A 20,214-nucleotide genomic window follows, 5' to 3' on the forward strand; every position below is an offset into this window, starting at 1 on the left:
GCAGTACTCATCTGTTCTTGCATGTGGTCTGCTTTTTGCATTACCATGAGCATATCAATCAATTACTTTAAATTTCCTGCCTAATAATTCAAACATCTGTGTCATAACCAAGTCTGGTTCTGGTGCTTGCTTATTTCTTCATATCATATTTTTTCTTGCCTTTTGGTATGCCTCATATAATTTATGTTGCTGAAAACTGAATCTGTTATATACAAGAACTGAGGTTAATAGGACTTTAGTGTGAGGAGTTGTTATTATGGCTAGGAATTGGCTGAAGCTTCAGATGCCAGAGGCTTCTAAAAGCCTTTGAATTCTTTTTGCCTCTCCTTTTGGCTTTGGAGCTTCTCTGTATATTGCTCCTCAGAGAGTGTCTTGCTCTCTTACAGCTATAATCCACTGTCATTAATTTCATTCACATTCAAGGTGGTGGCTATTTATTTATTAAGTGGGTAATTCTGTTTCCTGTCACTCTTACTTAGGAATTTAGGCTATCAAAACATAACCATTTGGGATATATCAATCTCCATGATAGAGGAAACAAAAAATTGTAAACTGGGTTCTAGATATTAAGGTTTCTTCCCACAAGTGATATACCTTACCTCTGCTCACATTTCACTGTGTCAAAAGACAAAAATTTTAAAGACTCTCTCATATCCTATAAAATAATGCATATGTATTTTGTATGTTAAATTGTTAAACAGAAAGCTTAAATAGAATATCTGACTAAAAGCTAACATTAGTTTGTTTTCCTGTGTTATATGTGTATAAAGCAAAGGGCTTGGCATTTTTATTTTCTCAAATATGTCTGAATATCTACGGGACAAATGAAGCAAAGGAAGAACCCATGTCTATTCATGTCTTCTCTCTGTTCTCACAAATTTTGGTAGCTATTTTACCACAGGGTGCACTTCAAGCACTGTAACTATTATAAGACATGGCCATTACCATCATTTTATAGATTTTAAGTAACCTGCCAAAATGAACACAACATGTAAGAGGTAGAAACATAATGGGAACCCAGGACCCTCTTTTCAAATGGCCCTGCCAATGGTGCTAAAATAGGGTTGGATGTATACTCATAAAAGTAAAATAAGTATTGCTTAGAATCTTCTCTTGTTTTCTCCATTCAGTGGGGACTAGATAAAGACCCACTATAAGAAAAAATGCATTCCTTTTCAAAACAAAGTTGGCATTACAGGATATTAAAGATTACCCAATCCATATTGCCCAGTTTATGAGACTAGGGGGAGGCCTGGAAAGCTTTAAAACTTCTTCATTTTCGTACCTTTTTCACCTCGAGTAAGTTTCAAGCATTTTTTTTTTGTTTGTTTGTTTATATGCTGCTTTATTTCTGTAAGGATACACTGAAACGTTAGAGGATAATAGCTAATGACAAAACATAGAAAGGAGGCATTGGCTTCGCTAACCACTCCTACGAGAATGTTAATATGCGCTGTCATTACATGTTTACTTTTGATACTGTCTCCTTATACTATGTCCTATAACAATGTCGATGGGAGTACAGCCAGTAGGTGAGCCTGCATCTCAGGTGAGCACCATTTGGAAGTCTGCTTCTGCCTGTGATGGTGGTGGCCGCTCCCCCAGAGATCGAGAGGCTCTGAGGGATGTTCCTAAGAATCACAAGAGAAGGGACTCGGCTGGCCTCCAGCACATGGACCAAGAGCGGGCAACTACTATATTACAAGGTATTCCACTCGCCACTGCTTGGAAATGTCCCATCCGTGTCAAGGGCCATCCTGGCGCCTGCTCAGCTACCCCTCTAGAGTGTTACGGCTACTTCTGTAGGATGAATTTCAACACGGCAGGAACGTTTGAAGGGGGCGAAAATATTGACATGCAAGTCTCCAAACCCATAAACTATGTTACTATTCATTAAAATGAAAGATTCAAAAAAAAAAAAAAAAAAAAAAAAAAAAAAAAAAAAAAAACCACCACCACCACCACCAACAACAACAAAAAAAAGCAAAAGGGCAGCTGGGTTAGTTTTGTTAAGCTTCCAGAAATATTCGCTGTGGCGATGTTCCTGTGAAACAGGCTCGTTTTCTTGGGTCTGCCTACACTTTGCAAATCACCTGCATGTTCCATGCTTGAAAGTAGGAACGTTCAGAAAACACGCCACACGGGGAAAATTGAAGGTTAGTACGGGGGTGGGGGGGAGGTCAGTTTAGAATTACAGCTAAGTTCAAATGTTGACTTTCTGGAAATTCGTATTAGTCGTTTGAAAGCACAAAAGAACAGAAGGAGACTTTGACGAGGAAGTTCAACCATGCATTCCGGTAAGTTGGATTTCTGCTCACGTAACAGGTGAGCAGCCGAGTTGGAGCAGCCGCTGCAACTCTTGTGTGTCCTGAGGACACGGTGGGTCCCAGCTGAGCCACGAGAGGCATCTCAGTGGGGGCTTCGTGTGTTAGGCTTCTTGCTTACGTCACTAAGCAACTAAATTGGTTATTAGCACTTTTCTGCCCTATTGTGAAACATGCAGAAGAGTCAATCTATCTGTTTGTTTTCTCACTGCAGCTATGGAGAGAAGTGAACTTCGCTGCTAAATCCTAGTAATGATCACTGTGTGCCCTTATGTGAGTAATACTGTAAAATGGGAGCAAAGCCAGAGGAACCTCAGAGGGGAGAGGCCGCTCTGGCCCTAGGGGTGGTGCAGGGCAGAGGGCGAGGACACAGAGAACAAGACTCAATTCCATTTTACAGGACAGGAGCCCCTGTCACTTTACAGCTTTTTGGCACAGTCGGGGCAATACACTTGCTCCTCATGGAAAACAAAGCGCTTGTTGGCCAGATTCGTGGAGCATTTTTTGCAGTGGAAGCAGTAGTCGTGCCAGGATTGTCCTTCATAGGCCACCACACTGGAGCCTTTACCAAACCCAGTGATGGGGTTCTTGCATCCAGCACACTTCTTGGCCACAAAGTTCTTGTAGCAATCCACGCAGTAATACTGGTTCTCCACAGCGGTGAAACGCTGCCCAGCCAGCTTCTTAGAGCAGGTAACACACACAAAGCACTCGGCGTGCCAGGGCTGATCCTGGTAAGTGATTCCTCCAGATGTGATGGCCTTGTTGCACTTCACGCAGTGCTTGGCAAATTTGGTCTCATGGCAAGCCACGCAGTAGAAGTCCTCCCCTTTAGGGAAGAAGCTTCCAGTCCCGATGACTTGCTTGCAGTTGCTGCAGGTGAAGCAATCTTTGTGCCACAGGGTCTTCTTGTACTCCACATTTTGATCTCCTGCCACGATGGGCTTGAAGCACCCCTTGCACTTGGGTGAGTCCTCCCAGGTGGTGCACTTGTTGCACAGGATCTTGTTGTCCTTGGCCACAAAGGTCTCGTCGGCCAAGGGGTGAAGGCACTTGGAGCAGTGGAAGCACGTGTCATGCCAGTAGCGGTTCTTATAGTGCACCTCCTTGGAGTCTGCCCCAATGGGCTTCTGGCACTCCACGCAGGTGTTGGCGCAGAACTTGTCAAAGCATTTCAGGCAGCAGTGGTGGCCGTCCTTCTGCACATACTTCTGACCCTGGAGGGAGTCCCTGCAGTAGTGGCAGTCGAACTTTTCAGTCATGGTGCCCACCTTGTAGCTGGAGGGACCTCACACTGGATGTCTGGAGACTGGGATGTAGTCAGCAAGGGCTCGACACAGTGGACAGGTTCCAATGTGCTGCCTGGCGATGCTCGCCCGCGCAGCTGTCTCAGCTGCCTGCACCGAGGCCGAGGCGCGGCGGCTGCGGACAAGTTTCAAGCATATTTAGATGACTGCTTTGAGCCAGATTTAAGGAAATTCCCTAAAGTAATATTTTCAAAATTGTTTAATATATATTTTCATTAAATATATATGTGTATATATATGTGGAGGGTATGTATATGCATACATACATACATACATACAGTTAAGGTTATTGACATTTAGGCAATTGTCACTAAACTTCAAATATTTTTATGATTTGATGAATCTCTGTGTATTAATATAGATGTATATGCATACACATAGATATATACATGTACTCTACAAATCTGGGGAAAATCTTTCAAAAATATAACTTTTAAAACAGGGGATGTGTTCCATGTTGTATACCAAAGAACAGTGATCCAAATTCTCATTTCATATTGGAAGATATGAATAAGAACCACACTCAGTTCTGGATAATTAATTTGTTTATATATCTAATTAATGAAAATATATTTATTCTGCCCCATTTTAATGGCACCTCTATGTTCCAAGTAGCTGAAGGTATTTATTCAATATTTATGCCAAAAGACCTTGGAAGACAATTAATGTGAGCAAATATTTCTTTTTTGGTCAAAAGTAAGACATATAATCAAATATTACAATTTAGGGATAGAGAGTTCACAATTTTAGCACAAATATTGAAAGGCTGATAACTTTTCAACTTGTTTCATTTAAAAAATAATCTAAATCAATAATATGTTAAACAAACATTAAGATGAATATTTCTTTTTAAACTACTCCATTTAATTTGGTAGTAATATTGAAATAAATATAAAAATGAAGTAAAACTAGTAAGCATAACAAATCAACTTGACCTAAACTTATCACATGTAATTATATGGTATGAGCAAAAGAGACTGTACTTTAAAAGAGTATAAAAATGCTATATAAGCCACAATAGTAATAATTTAGAAAGAACAGATACCTAGGAAATAAGCACTCCTAAATTTTGAAAACAAAATTAAATGCATAATAAATTCCAGGAAGTTTTGAAATGATGACAGCCATTATTTTGAAATGTCCAGTTTTAGAAGTTGATTTGTAAGTGAATTTGAGATGATCATTGACTTATATGCAGTTATAAGAAATACAGAGGGTTTTCTCATACCTTTTACCCAATGATAACATTTTCAAAACCCTAGAATATCATCACTAGGATTTAGACATTGATGCAGTGAAGACTCATCACTGATGCAGTGAAGAATGGTTCTGCCAGGATCCCTAGTGGTATCCCTTTGCAGCTCCCCCCCCTCCTCCCATCCTTAGCACTCAACTAATCTGTTCTCGATTTCTAGGGTTTTGTTAATTCAAGAATGTTATATGTATGGAATGATATACTATACAACCTTTTCAGATCAACTTTTCAGCATACTTTCTCATAGGCTGATCCAAGTTGAGTGTATCAATATAGTTGGCTCATGTTTTATTGCTGAATAATATTCTAGGGTGGATGAACCATACCTGGTTGAATCATTCGCCAATGAAGGACATCTGGACGGTGTCCAGTTTGGCGTTATTAAGAAAAAAACATTTCATTTGTATACTGGTGAACATTTATATACAGGTCTTCATTTCTCTTGGATAAATGCCCAAGAGTAGAATTTCTGGGTCACATGGCAATTGCTTGTTAAAATTTATAAGAAACTGTCAAATTATGGTCTCTTGTAGAATTTTTAGGATTTCCTATGCACACAGACATCTACTCCCCAAAATTTACTTTTTAATTCCATCCAATATACTTTTTGTTCTTGTATTATGGCACTTCCTTGGATCTCTAGTAAAATGCTATGTGAGAAAGTGGTGAAAAAGGACATCCTTGAAGTGTTCCTAGTATTAGCAAAAAAGCTATTAATGTTAAAAGATGATTATCAGCTGTAGATTCTTCATAAATGTCCATTATAAAGTGGAGAAAGCTTTTCTTTTTTCCAATCCTGAGGTTTCCTCTAATGGCTTTTCTGCATCAATTTAAATGATTATATGATCTTATACTCTTAATCTGTTAATGTGGCAAATTACATTAATTATCATATCATAAAACAATCATGCATTTCTGGGACAAATCTAACTTGACCATGGAGAATTATCCTTTCAAATATTGTTGAATTTCATTCCCTAATGTTCTGCTAAGGATTTCTATGTGTGTTTACATGAGAGACATTCTGTAACTTTTTTTTTTTAAGATTTTACTTATTTATTCATGAGAGACAGAGAGAGAGAGAGAGAGAGAGAGAGAGAGAGAGAGAGTAGGCTCCATGCAGGAAGATTCCATCCTGGGACTCTAGGAACATGCCCTCGGCAGAAGGCAGGTGCTAAACCGCTGAGCCACCCAGGGATCCCCTATTCTATAATTTTTTAGTTGTGTGTATGTACGTGTTTCCTGGTACTCATTGTAGGCTCATAGCTTGAGTGGACAGGTTGTTCAATTCTCTTGCTTCATCCTTAGTCTTAGGCAGGACTTGTATACCTAAACCTCAGAAGTGAGGCCTTCTTAGAAGTCCTGACCCCACCAGGTTGTCAGTAAACCTTTTCCTACTACTCAGTGCATAGCCTATACCATGGATTCTCTGCCTATTACTCAGCGGCAGAGGTCTTCTGCCTCAAGTCAATGCAGAGTCCTAGGGGTGAATAAGTTTCTTGTCCCTCTTCTAGTAGCAGATAGTTTTTGTCTTTATCAGAGCAGAGTCTGGTATACAGACATGCTATTTGTCTCTCTGTGACAGTCAACCACTACCATAAACTTGTGCAGAGTTCAGTATGCAGAGAGTTTCCTCTAAGTTCTGCTACTTTCACCTGGGAAATCCCTGCATGTCTCCACCATAGAGTCTCTTTTCTCTTAAGCCTCTTGCCCTACCACTGGTGTTCCTTGTGAACCATGGTGGATGACTATAAACATGAGATGTAAGGTGGTGGCTAACTTCTTTTGGGGATTTTCCTGGGATTCTAAACTCTCAGGCTAGCTCACACCTTTAAGAATTTAAATTTTTCGGGATCCCTGGGTGGCTCAGTGGTTTGGCGCCTGCCTTTGGCCCAGGACGCAATCCTGGAGTCCCAGGATCCAGTCTGGCATCGGGCTCCCGGCATGGAGCCTGCTTCTCCCTCTGCCCTCTGTCTCTGCCTCTCTCTTTCTCTCTCTCTCTGTCTATCATGAATAAATAAATAAATAAATCCTTAAAAAAAAGAATTTAAATTTTTCAGTTGCTTGATGTCCTGCTTCTATGGTAGGCACTTCTTCTCCCTACAGATCTGCCTAAAGCAAGCCAATTCATTTATTTTGTCTCTTCACCTTACCTCTCTGAACTGCCACCCACTCTTTGGATCTCATTTCACTAGGTGGTCTTGCAACCTTAGTCATGCGATATACTTAAAAAAAAAAGATTTTGAGGGCTACTTTATTTTTCTTTTTGCTGTTAAAAATGATATAATGTTTTCCTGTTGCTTTCTACATAATAGGAGGTTGAAGACTAAGCAAAGCAAGCATGCTATAATTTTTATTATAAGGATTTCCAGACATAATGATTGGTATTTACAAAGGAAATATGATTAACCATTTCCACAGAATAGTAAAACATTCTTTTTAAAAAGTTAAGTATATAAGTATGTATATGAATATATATCTACATATATATTGATTTTTAATATTTTCAGCTCATTGGACAAGGTAGGCCCCTTCATGGTCACTAGGTGTCATGTATTAAATTTAGTGTCAATTCCATAATGTCCATAACTTTATGCTTACTGCAGCAAGAAATAGACCACTGAGGAAAGTGAAAGCTCACAAAAATAAGGTCAGCAAGATATCATCCCACTGTCCCGCAGAAATATGTCTTGTGGCTAAGGAGCTCTACTATCTGTGCAATATGGGGTCATGTTCACAAGGGGATATGTTCTCCCTTCAATTTTACTTCTTTTATAGGAAATGATGAGAAAGCATCAATTCAGTGAAAGAAAACACAGGCAGCTTGGTTTCAAGCAAGTCTCAGTTGGGTACCTCATGTGAATTTACTAATCACAAATTTCTGATAATTAACATTAACAACATTTTTTTTCTTCCAATACTACCAATTCTTCCCTCTGAATAATGATGCCCAGTCTATAATAAGCATTGTATCCTACATAAAATAAGCTGCTAAAAAACATATGCACACAGGATTGTAGGGGTAGCCCATGAACTAATCTTACTTGAAAGATAGTAGTACATGCACAGAAGCACCTATATCTGGAAGGAAAATAGGTCAGAGACCTATTTAGATATTATGTAAACATGAGAAATTTCAGGAACACCATTAAACTTAATAAGATAATTATCTATACCAGAAAACTATAAATGAGATCTTCATGTAAAAGAACTCTGTAAATTGCAACAAGATAACCCTAGTTGTTATTTAGATGCTTAAATAGAATTGTTTGAGAGAATTTCTTACATTTTATTCTGTACCTCTGCTTTATTTCACCATTACGATGATTTTATAGTGAACATGCCTGCTTGTAAAGTAATTTTAGCAAATGTTTAAAAGTATCTTCCGGCTGAGTGTATTACGTTTTATATAAGCTGTGTTTTCGATGTTCTGCTTTATTGCGACTATGTCCATGGACCCTATAGTGTTTATGTAAGCTGCAGGCTACTGCCATCATCTTTAGAACATCTAACCAACTGCTTTTATGTCTTTAAGATACTCTAACAACTAAAATAACATTGGCAATAAGCACATCAGGAAATAAAGATACATTTCAGGAATGGACTTCCCTAAAATTCTGCCTCTCTGATGGTTGAATAGGCCCATAAGTGCTTTTGTAGCTTTTGCAGATAATCAAGAATGTTCTGTTCAGATTTTTTACTCTCAGAAAGAGTTTATTTTCACTTAAGAAAGAGAATATGTTCTGATAAAACCATATGTGTGATGGTTTCACTGTATCAATTTTTATGGCAGTATGGACTTCTTTGATTCTTTTTGGAAGTAGGGGGAAATGCCTGGTTAATTTGAACAGCGCCTAATTAAGCTAACACGTTGGAGTAGTTTTATCTAGAGTCTCCCTTAGAAATTCACACAGAACTAAAGTGATATGCAAGTTCTATATATTTCTTTCCCTTTTCCCAAAAAACTTTCAAAATCAATAGTATCATGCAATGATAAAATTTAAAATAATTAAAAATGCTCTGATTTATAAAATGAAAAGTTTTAGAATTTTAAACTGGGTGTACACAATAGAATTATGGCAGGAATCTGGTATCTAATTAAAATTTAGAAGGCTGGAATAGGAGGACATTGAAATTTCTTTTTTTAGTTTCTAATCCTTAGCACATTCTGTGCATTTTCCTTGTATTTATGTTAATTTGATTTTGTAATTTGGATAGAATTAGATAGTGAGGATTAGAATTCTCTATCTTTCCATTATATCCCAGATGCAAACTGTAACAACTTACTCTTTCATGTGATGGGCACTAACAAGGACAATGAAATAAATTAGTTCACCTAAGAAAAGAATGGTATTATGCTGTTCACAATTATATAGCAGTCTTTGGCTAAAGTGCTTATACTTATACATTTTAAAATGTAATATTCTTGTTTTACAATCCTGTTATAGCTATCAATATGATTTCTATTATTTTGGGGGCCCAGAGGTGGAGTAATATATATTAAATTAAAAAATTGCTGAATATAAGTCTTGACTTATCATTAATAACAATAATCAGTGTTTTTAACATAACTGTTACGTAATAGAATATAATTCTTATTAAAGAATTTCAATAAAATTGTTTAATAATAAAGGCATATTAGGTCAAAATACAGAAAATTACTTCTATTAGGAACTGAGATATGGTTAAAATATCTTCTAGAATTATATTTTTTTATTTAGCTTTGAATACATGGTGGTTTCTCAAGATATTTAATGATGACACACAAAAACGAGGTTTTCTAAACACTTATTGTATGCTTAAAAGATAATTTTTATAACTTTCAAATTAGATGGACAAAAGCATAGCCCGGGTATAATTTAAGGAAAGAAAATAATGGAATGAGGGGCACTTGGGTAGTTCAGTTAGTTAAGCAAACAGCCCTTGATTTCAGTTCTGGTCATAATCTCATGGGTTGTAAGATCAAGCCCCACTTGGGTCTCCATAGTCAGCAGGGAGTCTGGTTGAGATTCTCTCTCTCTCTCTCTTCCTCTGCTTCTCTTCCCACTCACATGCTTTTCCATGCTTTCTCTCTCTCTTCCTCCCTCTCTCTCCCTCTCAAATAAATCTTTTTTTTTTAAAGAAAATGATGAAATGAGCAAAATAGGGGGAAGACATTTAGTTTTTGACTTAAACTTGGTAATAGAAGAAGGTGTAAATATTTGAAAATGACACTATTTCCTTTATTCTTACAAATATTATTACATATTTGGAACTGCACTGGTTCAAATTTAATTGAATTTTTCTTCCAATATCAATTTTCCATAATCATTTAAAAGTGAAACACTGTGGAATCAGGTCATGTAAATGGTTAATTCCTTAAAGAAATATATATTGAAAACTTGGTCTTTATCACACACTGTAGTAGGCATTTGAAATCTAGCTATGGTTCAAGTCCAGGAATCCAAAAAGTTCAGAGTCTAGAAATAATAATGCACCAACAATATAAGCTAATATTTTTAAATACTAGTAAATATATATGTACATTACATAAATTATCATAGTTACTGTCAAAGTAATCCTGAAGATACCATCAATATATCCACTTTATAGTCAAGAATCATTCATTGTTAGACACCTGCAGAGCAGGATTGTATAATTAAAGGGAGTTTAGTCTCTTTAAAATATCTCCCTATAGAATCAGGATAATTTACAGACTAGCCTAGTGTTCTGAGCTATGATTTTTGTGTATATTCTTTTTTTCTTCCTCAAGCTTTTATTTAAATTCCAGTTAGTTAACATATAGTGTAATATTAGTTTCAGGTGTAGAACTTAGTATTCATCACTTACATACAACACCCAGTACACATAGATTTTTGTTTAGATTCTTAATTGAACTTCTTTAGTTAATCTCAATGACTGCTATTTTCCTATTTGAAAATGTGGAGTCATGTTGTCCAAATCTCAAGATTTCTTTTTAATGGCTGCAATCAAAATTAGGGAGTCACAATAATAAATACAAACTAGAAATCTCAGGGGGAAATTTTAAATGATTAAAATTGGCCATATACAAAGGCAAGTTAAAAATGTGTGCAAAAAAGCAAAAGAGACACATGAATGATGAAGATTTACTGAAGGAAGTCTTAAAGGAATTAGTAGGATGGTCACAACCACATTATCACACAGCTTGAATTGGGCACGGCTGGTCTGACTTTCCCGTGGCCAATATTTTGTTAGAACACGGATCCATCTCCATAATGCTCAGAGTGTTTTCAGAGTTAGGACTATTGTAAACATCTATGCAGCTTAATTGAGGGAGTCTTTAGTTTTTGTTTCTTAATTGAGCTATCCTGGACCTTCTAAGCTGGATGTTAAACTGATACAAAGACAGAGAAAACAAGCCTCCAGGTAGTCCAGAATGGTCTCCCCTCAGATCTATGAGCTCTGCACTTTTCCAAGCCAGACAATCTATGGAAGAGCAGATTTGTGTATAAAGATAAGTTCTGTTGATATCTAAGCACTTTCATTTGATGCCGTGATTATTCCTTAGGTCACCCAAACAAGCCTCTGAATCTGTTTTTTTTAATTTATTTCCCTCATAGAATGGCCAGACACTTTCTAAATATGTCAAAGTCTATTCTCTTTTTACTATTCTTTCTACCTTGGTTCACATTCGTATCACTCTCTTCCAATAATTGCAGTAATCTGATGTAACTTTTTTGTCCTATTGCACTTTTTGCTCACAACTGTTTTTAAAGCATTACCAATATTTATTTCTAAGAAAAAGCACAGAGAGAAGCCTGGGTGGCTCAGTGGTTTAGCGCCTGCCTTTGGCCCAGGGCGTGATCCTGGAGGCCTGGGATCGAGTCCTGCATCAGACTCCCTGCAGGGAGTCTGCCTCTCTCTGCCTGTGTCTCTGCCTCTCTCTCTCTGTGTTCTCTCCTGAATAAATAGATAAATAAAAATCTTTTTTTTTTTTAAAGAAAAAGCACAGAAACTTGGGATCCCTGGGTGGTGCAGTGGTTTGGCGCCTGCCTTTGGCCCAGGGCACGATCCTGGAGACCCAGGATCAAATCCCACGTCGGGCTCCCGGTGCGTGGAGCCTGCTTCTCCCTCTGCCTGTGTCTCTGCCTCTCTCTCTCTCTCCCTGTGTGACTATCATAAATAAATAAATAAAAATTAAAAAAAAATAAAAAAAAATAAAAAAAAAAAGCACAGAAACTTGAAATACTTTCTCCTGCTGCCGATTATAGAAGGGTTCAAATAAGGCCTTGCAAACATCTTGAAGTGAACATATTCTGAGATGCTGGAGGAGAACAAGGAAGTGGGTGTGGTTTGAGAGGGGTGAGCAGGTATGTAGGAGGAATAGTAACACCACCTGTCAAAGAGGTAATGGGACCAATTTTTATCAGAACTTTGGTGATTTTACTGTGGAATCCTTATTTTATTTCTTTTCCCTTTATTTATTTTTTAATTATTTTATTTTATTTTTTAAAAATTATTTTTTTATTGGAGTTCAGTATGCCAACATATAGCATATCACCCAGTGCTCATCCGCCAAGTGCCCATCACCCAGTAACCCCAATCCCCCAACCACCTCTGTTTCCACCACCCCTTGTTCATTTCCCAGAGTTAGGAGTCTCTCATGTTCTGTCTCCCTCTCTGATATTTCCCACTCATTTTCTCTCCTTTCCCCTTTATTCCCTTTCACTTTTTTTATATTCCCCAAATGAATGGAACATATAATGTTTGTCCTTCTCTGATTGACTTATTTCACTCAGCATACTACCCTCCAGTTCCATCCACGTTGAAGCAAATGGCGGGTATTTGTCGTTTCTAATGGCTGAGTAATGTTCCATTGTATATATAGACCACAGCTTCTTTATCCATTCATCTTTCGATGGACACTGAGGCTCCTTCACTGTGGAATCTTTAGAAGACAAGAGTGGCATAATTTGTTTGCCACTCCATTTGTTTGAAACAAATGAAATTTGTTTCATAAGGATTATTCTGGATGCTGTATTTTGCAAACAAAAGTACTTATGACACAACTATGATAATCCAGATGAGAGAGGACTGTGGCTTGGCCAAATGGTAGTAGTAGGGGTAGGGAAAAAGAGAGGATTCTCTTGTGATTCTAAATAAATAACTAAGAAAATAAGGGCATGAATTTATATCTCTCTTAAAATCATGTGAAGTATGAAAAGTTGTATATATTTGAAACAAGTAAATAAGAGAAATGGCCAGGATCTTTCTTCTGATCAATAATGGTGAGAATGCAGAGTAGTGGTTAAGCTTGTATTCACTATGTGTTTACCAATACCATTTTACAAATTGTGGAGCTCTTAAGATTCTACAGACAAATAAGTCTACTTCACTATCAGAGGTTACTGAATGAAATCAAATGTCACTTCCTTCATAGCTCTTATTAATGGTCTGAATGTTTTCCTTCCTCTTGATTCTCTTTCTCAGTAACAATGAATGCACTGATGGATAATAGTTAGTGATAGAAGAGGCAAATTTGTTAAGAAAAATTGATATTGCTCCCATAAATATATTCCATAATACATTTTAATTCAGACATTGTGGAATAGGTCAGAATATCTCATTTCTCATGAGACTTTTCTACCCTAATAAAATGTGTTATGTGTGTGTTGGAATGCACAAATTTCTACTATGGTTTTTAGATACCTTGAATAAAATACTGTTCACAATATCAGTTTTGAATTACACTTTACTTGGTGTGATGACTGATTTTATGTCAGCCTGATTGACCATGGGTGCCCAAATAAACATTGGTTCAGGGTGTTTCTGTGAAGATGTTTCTGGAAGAGATTAGCATTTGAATTGGTAGACTCAGTATAGATGGCTCTTCCCAGTGTAGGTGGGTATCATTCAATCTGGTGAGAGCCTGAATAGAACACAAGGTATAAAAAAGAAGCAATTTGTGCCTCCTCCCTTTTTTTCCTGCATCACAATTTGAGCTGGGACATCTCCTCTTATCTTCTGTCCTATGACTGGGATTTATGCCCTAGCTACCATGGTTCTCAGGCCTTTAGACTTGGAATGAACTACACTTCTGGCGTCCTAGGTCTCCAGCTTGCAAATGACAGACTATGGATTGTGGGACTCTTCAGTCTCCAGAATTACATGAGTCAATTCCTCATAATGTCTCAATACATACATACATACATACATATATATATATGCACATGTATTTGTGTTATATACACATTTGTGTTACATATATGTGTTATATATAGTTGTATATACACAATCATGTTAAATATATGTATGTTATATACATATTTATATTTGTATTACATACATATCTATTATATATTTTCATCTGTTGTTCATCCAACATATTTGGCATCTTTGAGGCTTTTTATCCCAAAGTGAAGTAACAGTGAAGTATCATAATGGGTAAAAGAGAGGCATGAATTTCTTTTGGGAATGGAGAATGATGATTTTGAAGGGAGAGATCAGAAGAAAGACTGGCTTTATGCCTTGAGTCAGGTGAATTCCCAGTTAAAACAACTGAGAAAAAGAAAATATGAACTTTAAACACCTGGAGCTATTTGGGTTTTTTTATCTCTTAATGTTTTACAGGCTTGCCTACTCTATGAAAATATTTTGGGACTCACAATAATACCTGAATATTTGTATACTGCTACCCTGGAAAGTATGAGAAACATTCTTTTGCTCAAAAACGTGCACTTTGTCATGGAGGCAGCAGAGAGAAGCATATTTAAAAATTGAACAGAATGAATTCTTAGGGGATCATGGTTTACTTATCTGCAAAAGAAAACCTACATGCATTTCTGGATAAGCAGATTGAGGAGTGGGATACCTATCTCTAGCTCTTCTATCATAAACCTTAATACGTATCAAGTTTAGAACCAATCTATAGGGAAAATATGTCCAATTCTTAAAGAAAGTACCATGGTGCTAAAAAATATTTCTACAATTTAATTCAGGAAAATTTTCTTCATTTCCTGACACAATGCTACACCTTCAATGAAACACAGATTCAGGAAAAAAAAATAGGTACTGGGTAGATAATAAATAAATAAATTTTATTTTAGGAAAAAAATACTTTTTTTCACTGAAAAGTGTTACCTTTTTATAGATTCTGACTTAGAAAAAATATGAAACTCACTACAATAAAATACATTTTGGTTTATTTTTACTGATTGATATATATTTCTCTGTGGGCTTTCATCTGAAAGCTGTTCCACAGTCCATGTGAACCAAAATCACATGTGTCTTTAAGAGTGTTTTTAATATATTTGGCAGCAATTTGCTACCGGTTTCTTTTACTAAAGTTTATCCATAGAAGTTGTTTTTATTTATTTTATTTTTCTTAAAGATTGTATTTATTCACAAGAGACACACAGAGAGAGGCAGAGACATAGTCAGAGGGAGAAGAAGACTCCCTGTGAGAACCCGATGCCGGACTCGATCCCAGGACTCCGGGATCATGATCTGAGCCAAAGGCAGATGCTCAACCACTGAGCCACCTAGATGCCAGAAGTTGCTAATACTTTTTATTTTTTAAAAAGCTTTTATTTATTTATTCATGAGAAACACACAGAGAGGGAGGACAGAGACATAGGCAGAGGGAGAAGCAGGCTCCCTGCAAGGAGCCCAAAACAGATGCAGAAATAGGGATTTTTTTGTCACATTAACTTAAAAAAAATCATATTACTTTCAATAGTATTATAAAGATGTTCCAAAATATATCAAACCCGTGGGTTATAATTTTAATCTGCTCATTAATGGGTTACTCAGTTTTAAAATAGTTCTCCACAACTACTTCTTCCCAATTTACTTAATCTACAGGTTTCCATCATCATGACTTCCCTTCCCAAGGTGAAACATATTTCTAGAATGAAGCAGATCATTTTACCTCTCAAGGTCTTATTAATTGTTTTTTGTTTTGATTTGTATTTTTCCATTGCCACTGCAAAATGACAATTTTGGAGAAAATTTATGCACATTACACATGGAATCATTTTACAGTAATAAGTCACATAACAGTAGTAGCCTATCAACTCCTACTGATGACTGCAATTAAAGGAGTATCAGATCATTTCACATTCTTCAGGAGGTCAGCACCATATGTCACCACTAAATTATGGTTGGTGTCAGTTCTGTTAGTTGGGACAGAGTAGAACTGAAGGGAGAAGGTATAGAATGGTGAGTTATGGCATACAGCAAGCACAGTGAAATGGAAAAGCCAATTGACTTGGATAGAGTGTCCAAATTTCCAGACTTGGCAAAAAACCCAAATATATGCTCTGGTAGAGTTCACTTATAGAGGGCCAAACTTATTTTGGTCAAAGAGCATAATGAAAGTCCAATGACTTGGTTCTCAGCATATAAAGAGAATTGCATTTTCACAGGGGGACCCATAAAATTAAAGAGGCAAAGTGAAACACAAAATCAGAAGCTTACCAAGAAACAATAAAATCACGTCTTTTCAGATTAGGTGCCAAGCACAAAAATGTGTTGCACATATGATAGCAATCATACTCAGAATCTGTCCTCAAGAGAAGTGAGGAAAGATGTTCATTTAATTACAAGACTCATTATGGAATTTTTGGTGATAGGTACTAGGGCCAGGAGTGGAGGACTGAAGAAAAAGAATTCCATCTCATTCACAGGCAATAGTTTTAAAGGACCTACAGACTTTACTTTCTCAATCTCACTTTCTATATTTTCCTCTTTCTATATCAAAAGCACTGGTTTTCTTACTATTCTTCATGTTCTAAGAACAGTTTCAATATGGACCTTTGAACTTTCTCTCTTGTCCTCCCATCATTGCTTTTCCAAATGATATACATAGCTCACCCTCTTACTTCCCTAAAATCTGTGCTTGAATGTAACCCTCACATGATACCTCTAATGGATACCACTGGTTCAAATTCTAACCCAAAATAAAGTATTCACAGTAGGCTTTATGTAAATAAGAACTAGATTTTTATTTAGTTAAGCCATTGAAATTTCTGGTTGTACTAAATGTCCTAAAGTCTTAATATTGTCTGTATCTTCCTTCCTTCAAATACTAAGATAAAATACAAAAATGGCCAAGTTCAGCCGTTACAATAACTGATTTTGAGTCCAGTTTCTGTAGAATGACTGTATATTTAAAGTCAAGATATTTAATTCATTTGAAAGACGTTTACTTTCTGTGGAAAATGCAGAATGATATAATATTTGGAAAAAAAATGTGCTTTTCGGGGATCCCTGGGTGGTTTAATGCCTGCCTTCAGCCAGGACGTGATCCTGGAGGCCCAGTATTGAGTCCTGCATCAGGCTCCCTGTATAGAATGGAGCATGCTTCTCCTTCTGCCTGTGTCTCGGCCTGTCTCTCTCTCTCTCTCTCTCTCTCTCTTTATCCAATAAATAAATAAATAAATAAATAAATAAATAAATAAATAAAATCTTTTAAAAAAGAAAAAAGAAAAAATGTGCTTTTACGAGAATACAGACTAAGGTTTGATTTGTGAATCATATTTATACGACCTTCTCCTTGAGTAAATCTTAAGATCTTTTGGTTTCTCAGTTTCACTTTTTATAACTGAACTAATAAACCATCAAAAGATTTTCATAGAAACGAAGTAAGATGATATCTTCAAAACTCTTAACATAGTTTTGGGTATATACAGTCACGAAATTACATGTTTCCATGATGTCTTGTAGGATTATAAAATAGTAGTAGTACTAAAATGATAATAATTATATATGCTGTACTTATACGCATGCTGTGAATAGTAAGTTATATATTTGAAAACACCCTCAAATGTATATGAAGTGTTACACATTTTTTAAAATGTCTGTTGGGAGTTTGCCTAAAAATTGTGGTGAAACTTAGTTAATTGCATATGTGAACACATTCTTTATGATATAGGCTTCCATCTTATATATTCATTATTTGGTATATTTTCCAACAGTCCATGGAAATGTAGTATTTGGGGGAGTACCACATGAATAATTTTGTGTTGTACTTGCTCATAGAATTGAGAAAGGGCAAGATCCCATGCCCATTTCTTTATTCAATCAGAGCAGTTCCACTTTCAGGTTAATATAAATTTTAATTTTAAAAAAATCTTCAAGTTTAGAAATAACTTTAAGATTCTACCTTTCAGTAATAACAGAGAAATATGTATAGTTAAACTCTCCCATAGGTAAAACCTATAAAATCTAGATGGAGTATTAAGAAATATTGTATTTAGGTATTGACCTAAAACAGGAAGAGTCTTGAGAAGGATGACCTCTGAAAGGCGGCAAGTGCACCGTATGTGATTTAAGTGTTTTCACGATTCTGGTGGACAATAAGCCCTGATCTCTATAGTACAGAGGGTAGGAGGTCAGCACACTGACTTTGAAACTGGCATATTGGCTAGGAGATTAAGGGGGGGGATCCCTTTAAAAAAAGTAGTTGCATATGGAATAAATGCCAAAATCTTATCATAAAATTTGCAAAATCCATGATTAGACACTGATCTAGTTAAGCATTAATGAGATACAAGGGTCTGTCAAATAAAGCAGTGAGAAACTGGAAGGATGCAGATTTTCAGTTGCTGACCATCATAAAAGAAACAGTTTGCAGTCTGAGTTCAACTCATTTAAACTCAGTGCTTGAACAAATATCAATACACTTAAGAAGAATATAAATAGAACAAGAACCCCACCACATATTTATATTGCCTAAAGTGCAATATAAATCTTAGTAGACATGTGAATAATCAACAAACAATTCATACTCAGAAAAAAAAGAAGTCAACAGAAAAGATTTCCAAGAAGACATACATGCTGAAATTATCAGATGAGGGATTGAAGTCGGCTATCATAAATATATCCAAGGTCCTGAAACAATATTTAATTACAATGAATATTTGGGGGAATATGAGCAGTAAATCTGAAATTATGAAAAACAAAGGAAGTTCTATAAAAACTAAATTAAACAACATAAGTAAAATAAAAAAAAAATTCCTTGATGAGCTAGACAGCAGGGAATAAAAAGTCTGTGAACTCAAAGATAGATCAACACTTCACAACAAAGAGAAAAATAAACAAAATAAACAGAAATTCAATGACCTGTATGTAGGACATTATAAAAATTCAATAGAGTTATACATTTATTATATGTATAAGAGGAAGAAAATTAATATTAAGAAAAATTCAATAGCCTTTGGGACTCTATAAAATGTTCTAAGATATGCATATTTATATTCCCCCAAAAGAAGAGAAGATATAGAAAACAATATTTGAATAAAAGGCTAAACATAGTTCAAATCTGATGAAAAACTTAAACTTATGGATTTAAGAAGAACAGTACACTGTGAGCCGGGTAAATACAATCACACTAAAGCACATCAAAGTCAAAATGACAACACCCCAAAATAAAGAGAAAATCTTGAAAGAAGCCACAGGAAACTGTCATATTATATAAAGGCTATAAGGCTCTAAATGACAGCTAACATCATCAAAAGTAATAGAGGCCATTCCACACTAAAAGCTACCAAACTTTTTGAACAAATGGCTAATTCCAGGGCTGCTACGTATAAAATAGTAGATGATATTCTTACATCTTTTTTGGGTCAGGAACATGAGAAAAGTTCCAGGAAGGAATTATGGGGATTTCTCAAAAGTATCCAAAAGTCAGCAAGAAGAGTTCTCACTAATCATACTAAGGACAGCTTAATGTCTCATTGAATAGAATATAAAAGTTTGAGTTGATATTTATATCTGTATCTATCTATATCTAGACACACACATACACATATAGAGTGAAAATCTCTTACTGTAGAATTTCAACTAAAATACATTTAAAATATAGTATAAAACAGTTGTAATTTCTGTAACAAAGAACTTAGAAATCAATGGTTATTAGAGCAGTTGAGTGAAATTTTGACAATGAATAAGATATTTGGATAGTTGCCAAAAGTATTCTAAAACCTGTTTAATAATTATAGAGAGAAAAAAGTAACTATGGTGGAGAAAAATGACAGGTCACCAGTCTTGACCTAACCAATCATCACTCAGTGGAACAAAGCAACATCATATTCTTCCAAATACAATACCCTAAAAAAAAGATATATTATTTCAGTGATATGCTGAAATAATATCCTAATAATATTATTAGGATAATAATAATATCCTAATAATATCCTAATAATATTCCTGCTATCACACATATATGTCAAATACAAAGAAAGAGCTGGCCAACCCAAAATCCAAACTGATAGCCATCCTACAAAATAACCGACCTCTTCTCCTCAAAATATCACGATTAATATAGAAGAGAAAGGTTGAGACATACATAAGTGTGACACATGAT

The 20,214-nt window shown here is 35.9% G+C and overlaps 1 protein-coding gene and 1 pseudogene across 2 annotated transcripts; one reads left to right on the forward strand and one right to left on the reverse strand.

Annotated features, from left to right (window-relative positions):
• Window positions 1-1,313: 1,313 nt before the first annotated feature.
• Window positions 1,314-3,712, reverse strand: LOC112917668 (four and a half LIM domains protein 1-like). Of its 2 annotated transcripts, XM_072740910.1 has the most exons (2): window positions 3,087-3,712; window positions 1,314-2,899 (listed from the first exon to the last, which is right to left on the reverse strand). In XM_072740910.1, exons 1-2 carry the CDS (start codon window positions 3,584-3,586, stop codon window positions 2,719-2,721), a joined length of 681 nt encoding a protein of 226 aa, XP_072597011.1. In that variant the 5' UTR covers window positions 3,587-3,712; the 3' UTR covers window positions 1,314-2,718. The 2 variants fall into 2 exon arrangements, with proteins under 2 accessions (XP_072597011.1, XP_072597010.1); XM_072740909.1 differs by having other exon boundaries at window positions 1,314-3,712.
• The window catches only part of LOC112917720 (ADP-sugar pyrophosphatase-like), a 184,808-nt pseudogene continuing 168,216 nt past the window's right edge, over window positions 3,623-20,214 (forward strand).

Source organism: Vulpes vulpes, chromosome 15, assembly GCF_048418805.1.
Source record: "Vulpes vulpes isolate BD-2025 chromosome 15, VulVul3, whole genome shotgun sequence".
Taxonomy (NCBI): Eukaryota; Metazoa; Chordata; class Mammalia; order Carnivora; family Canidae; genus Vulpes; species Vulpes vulpes.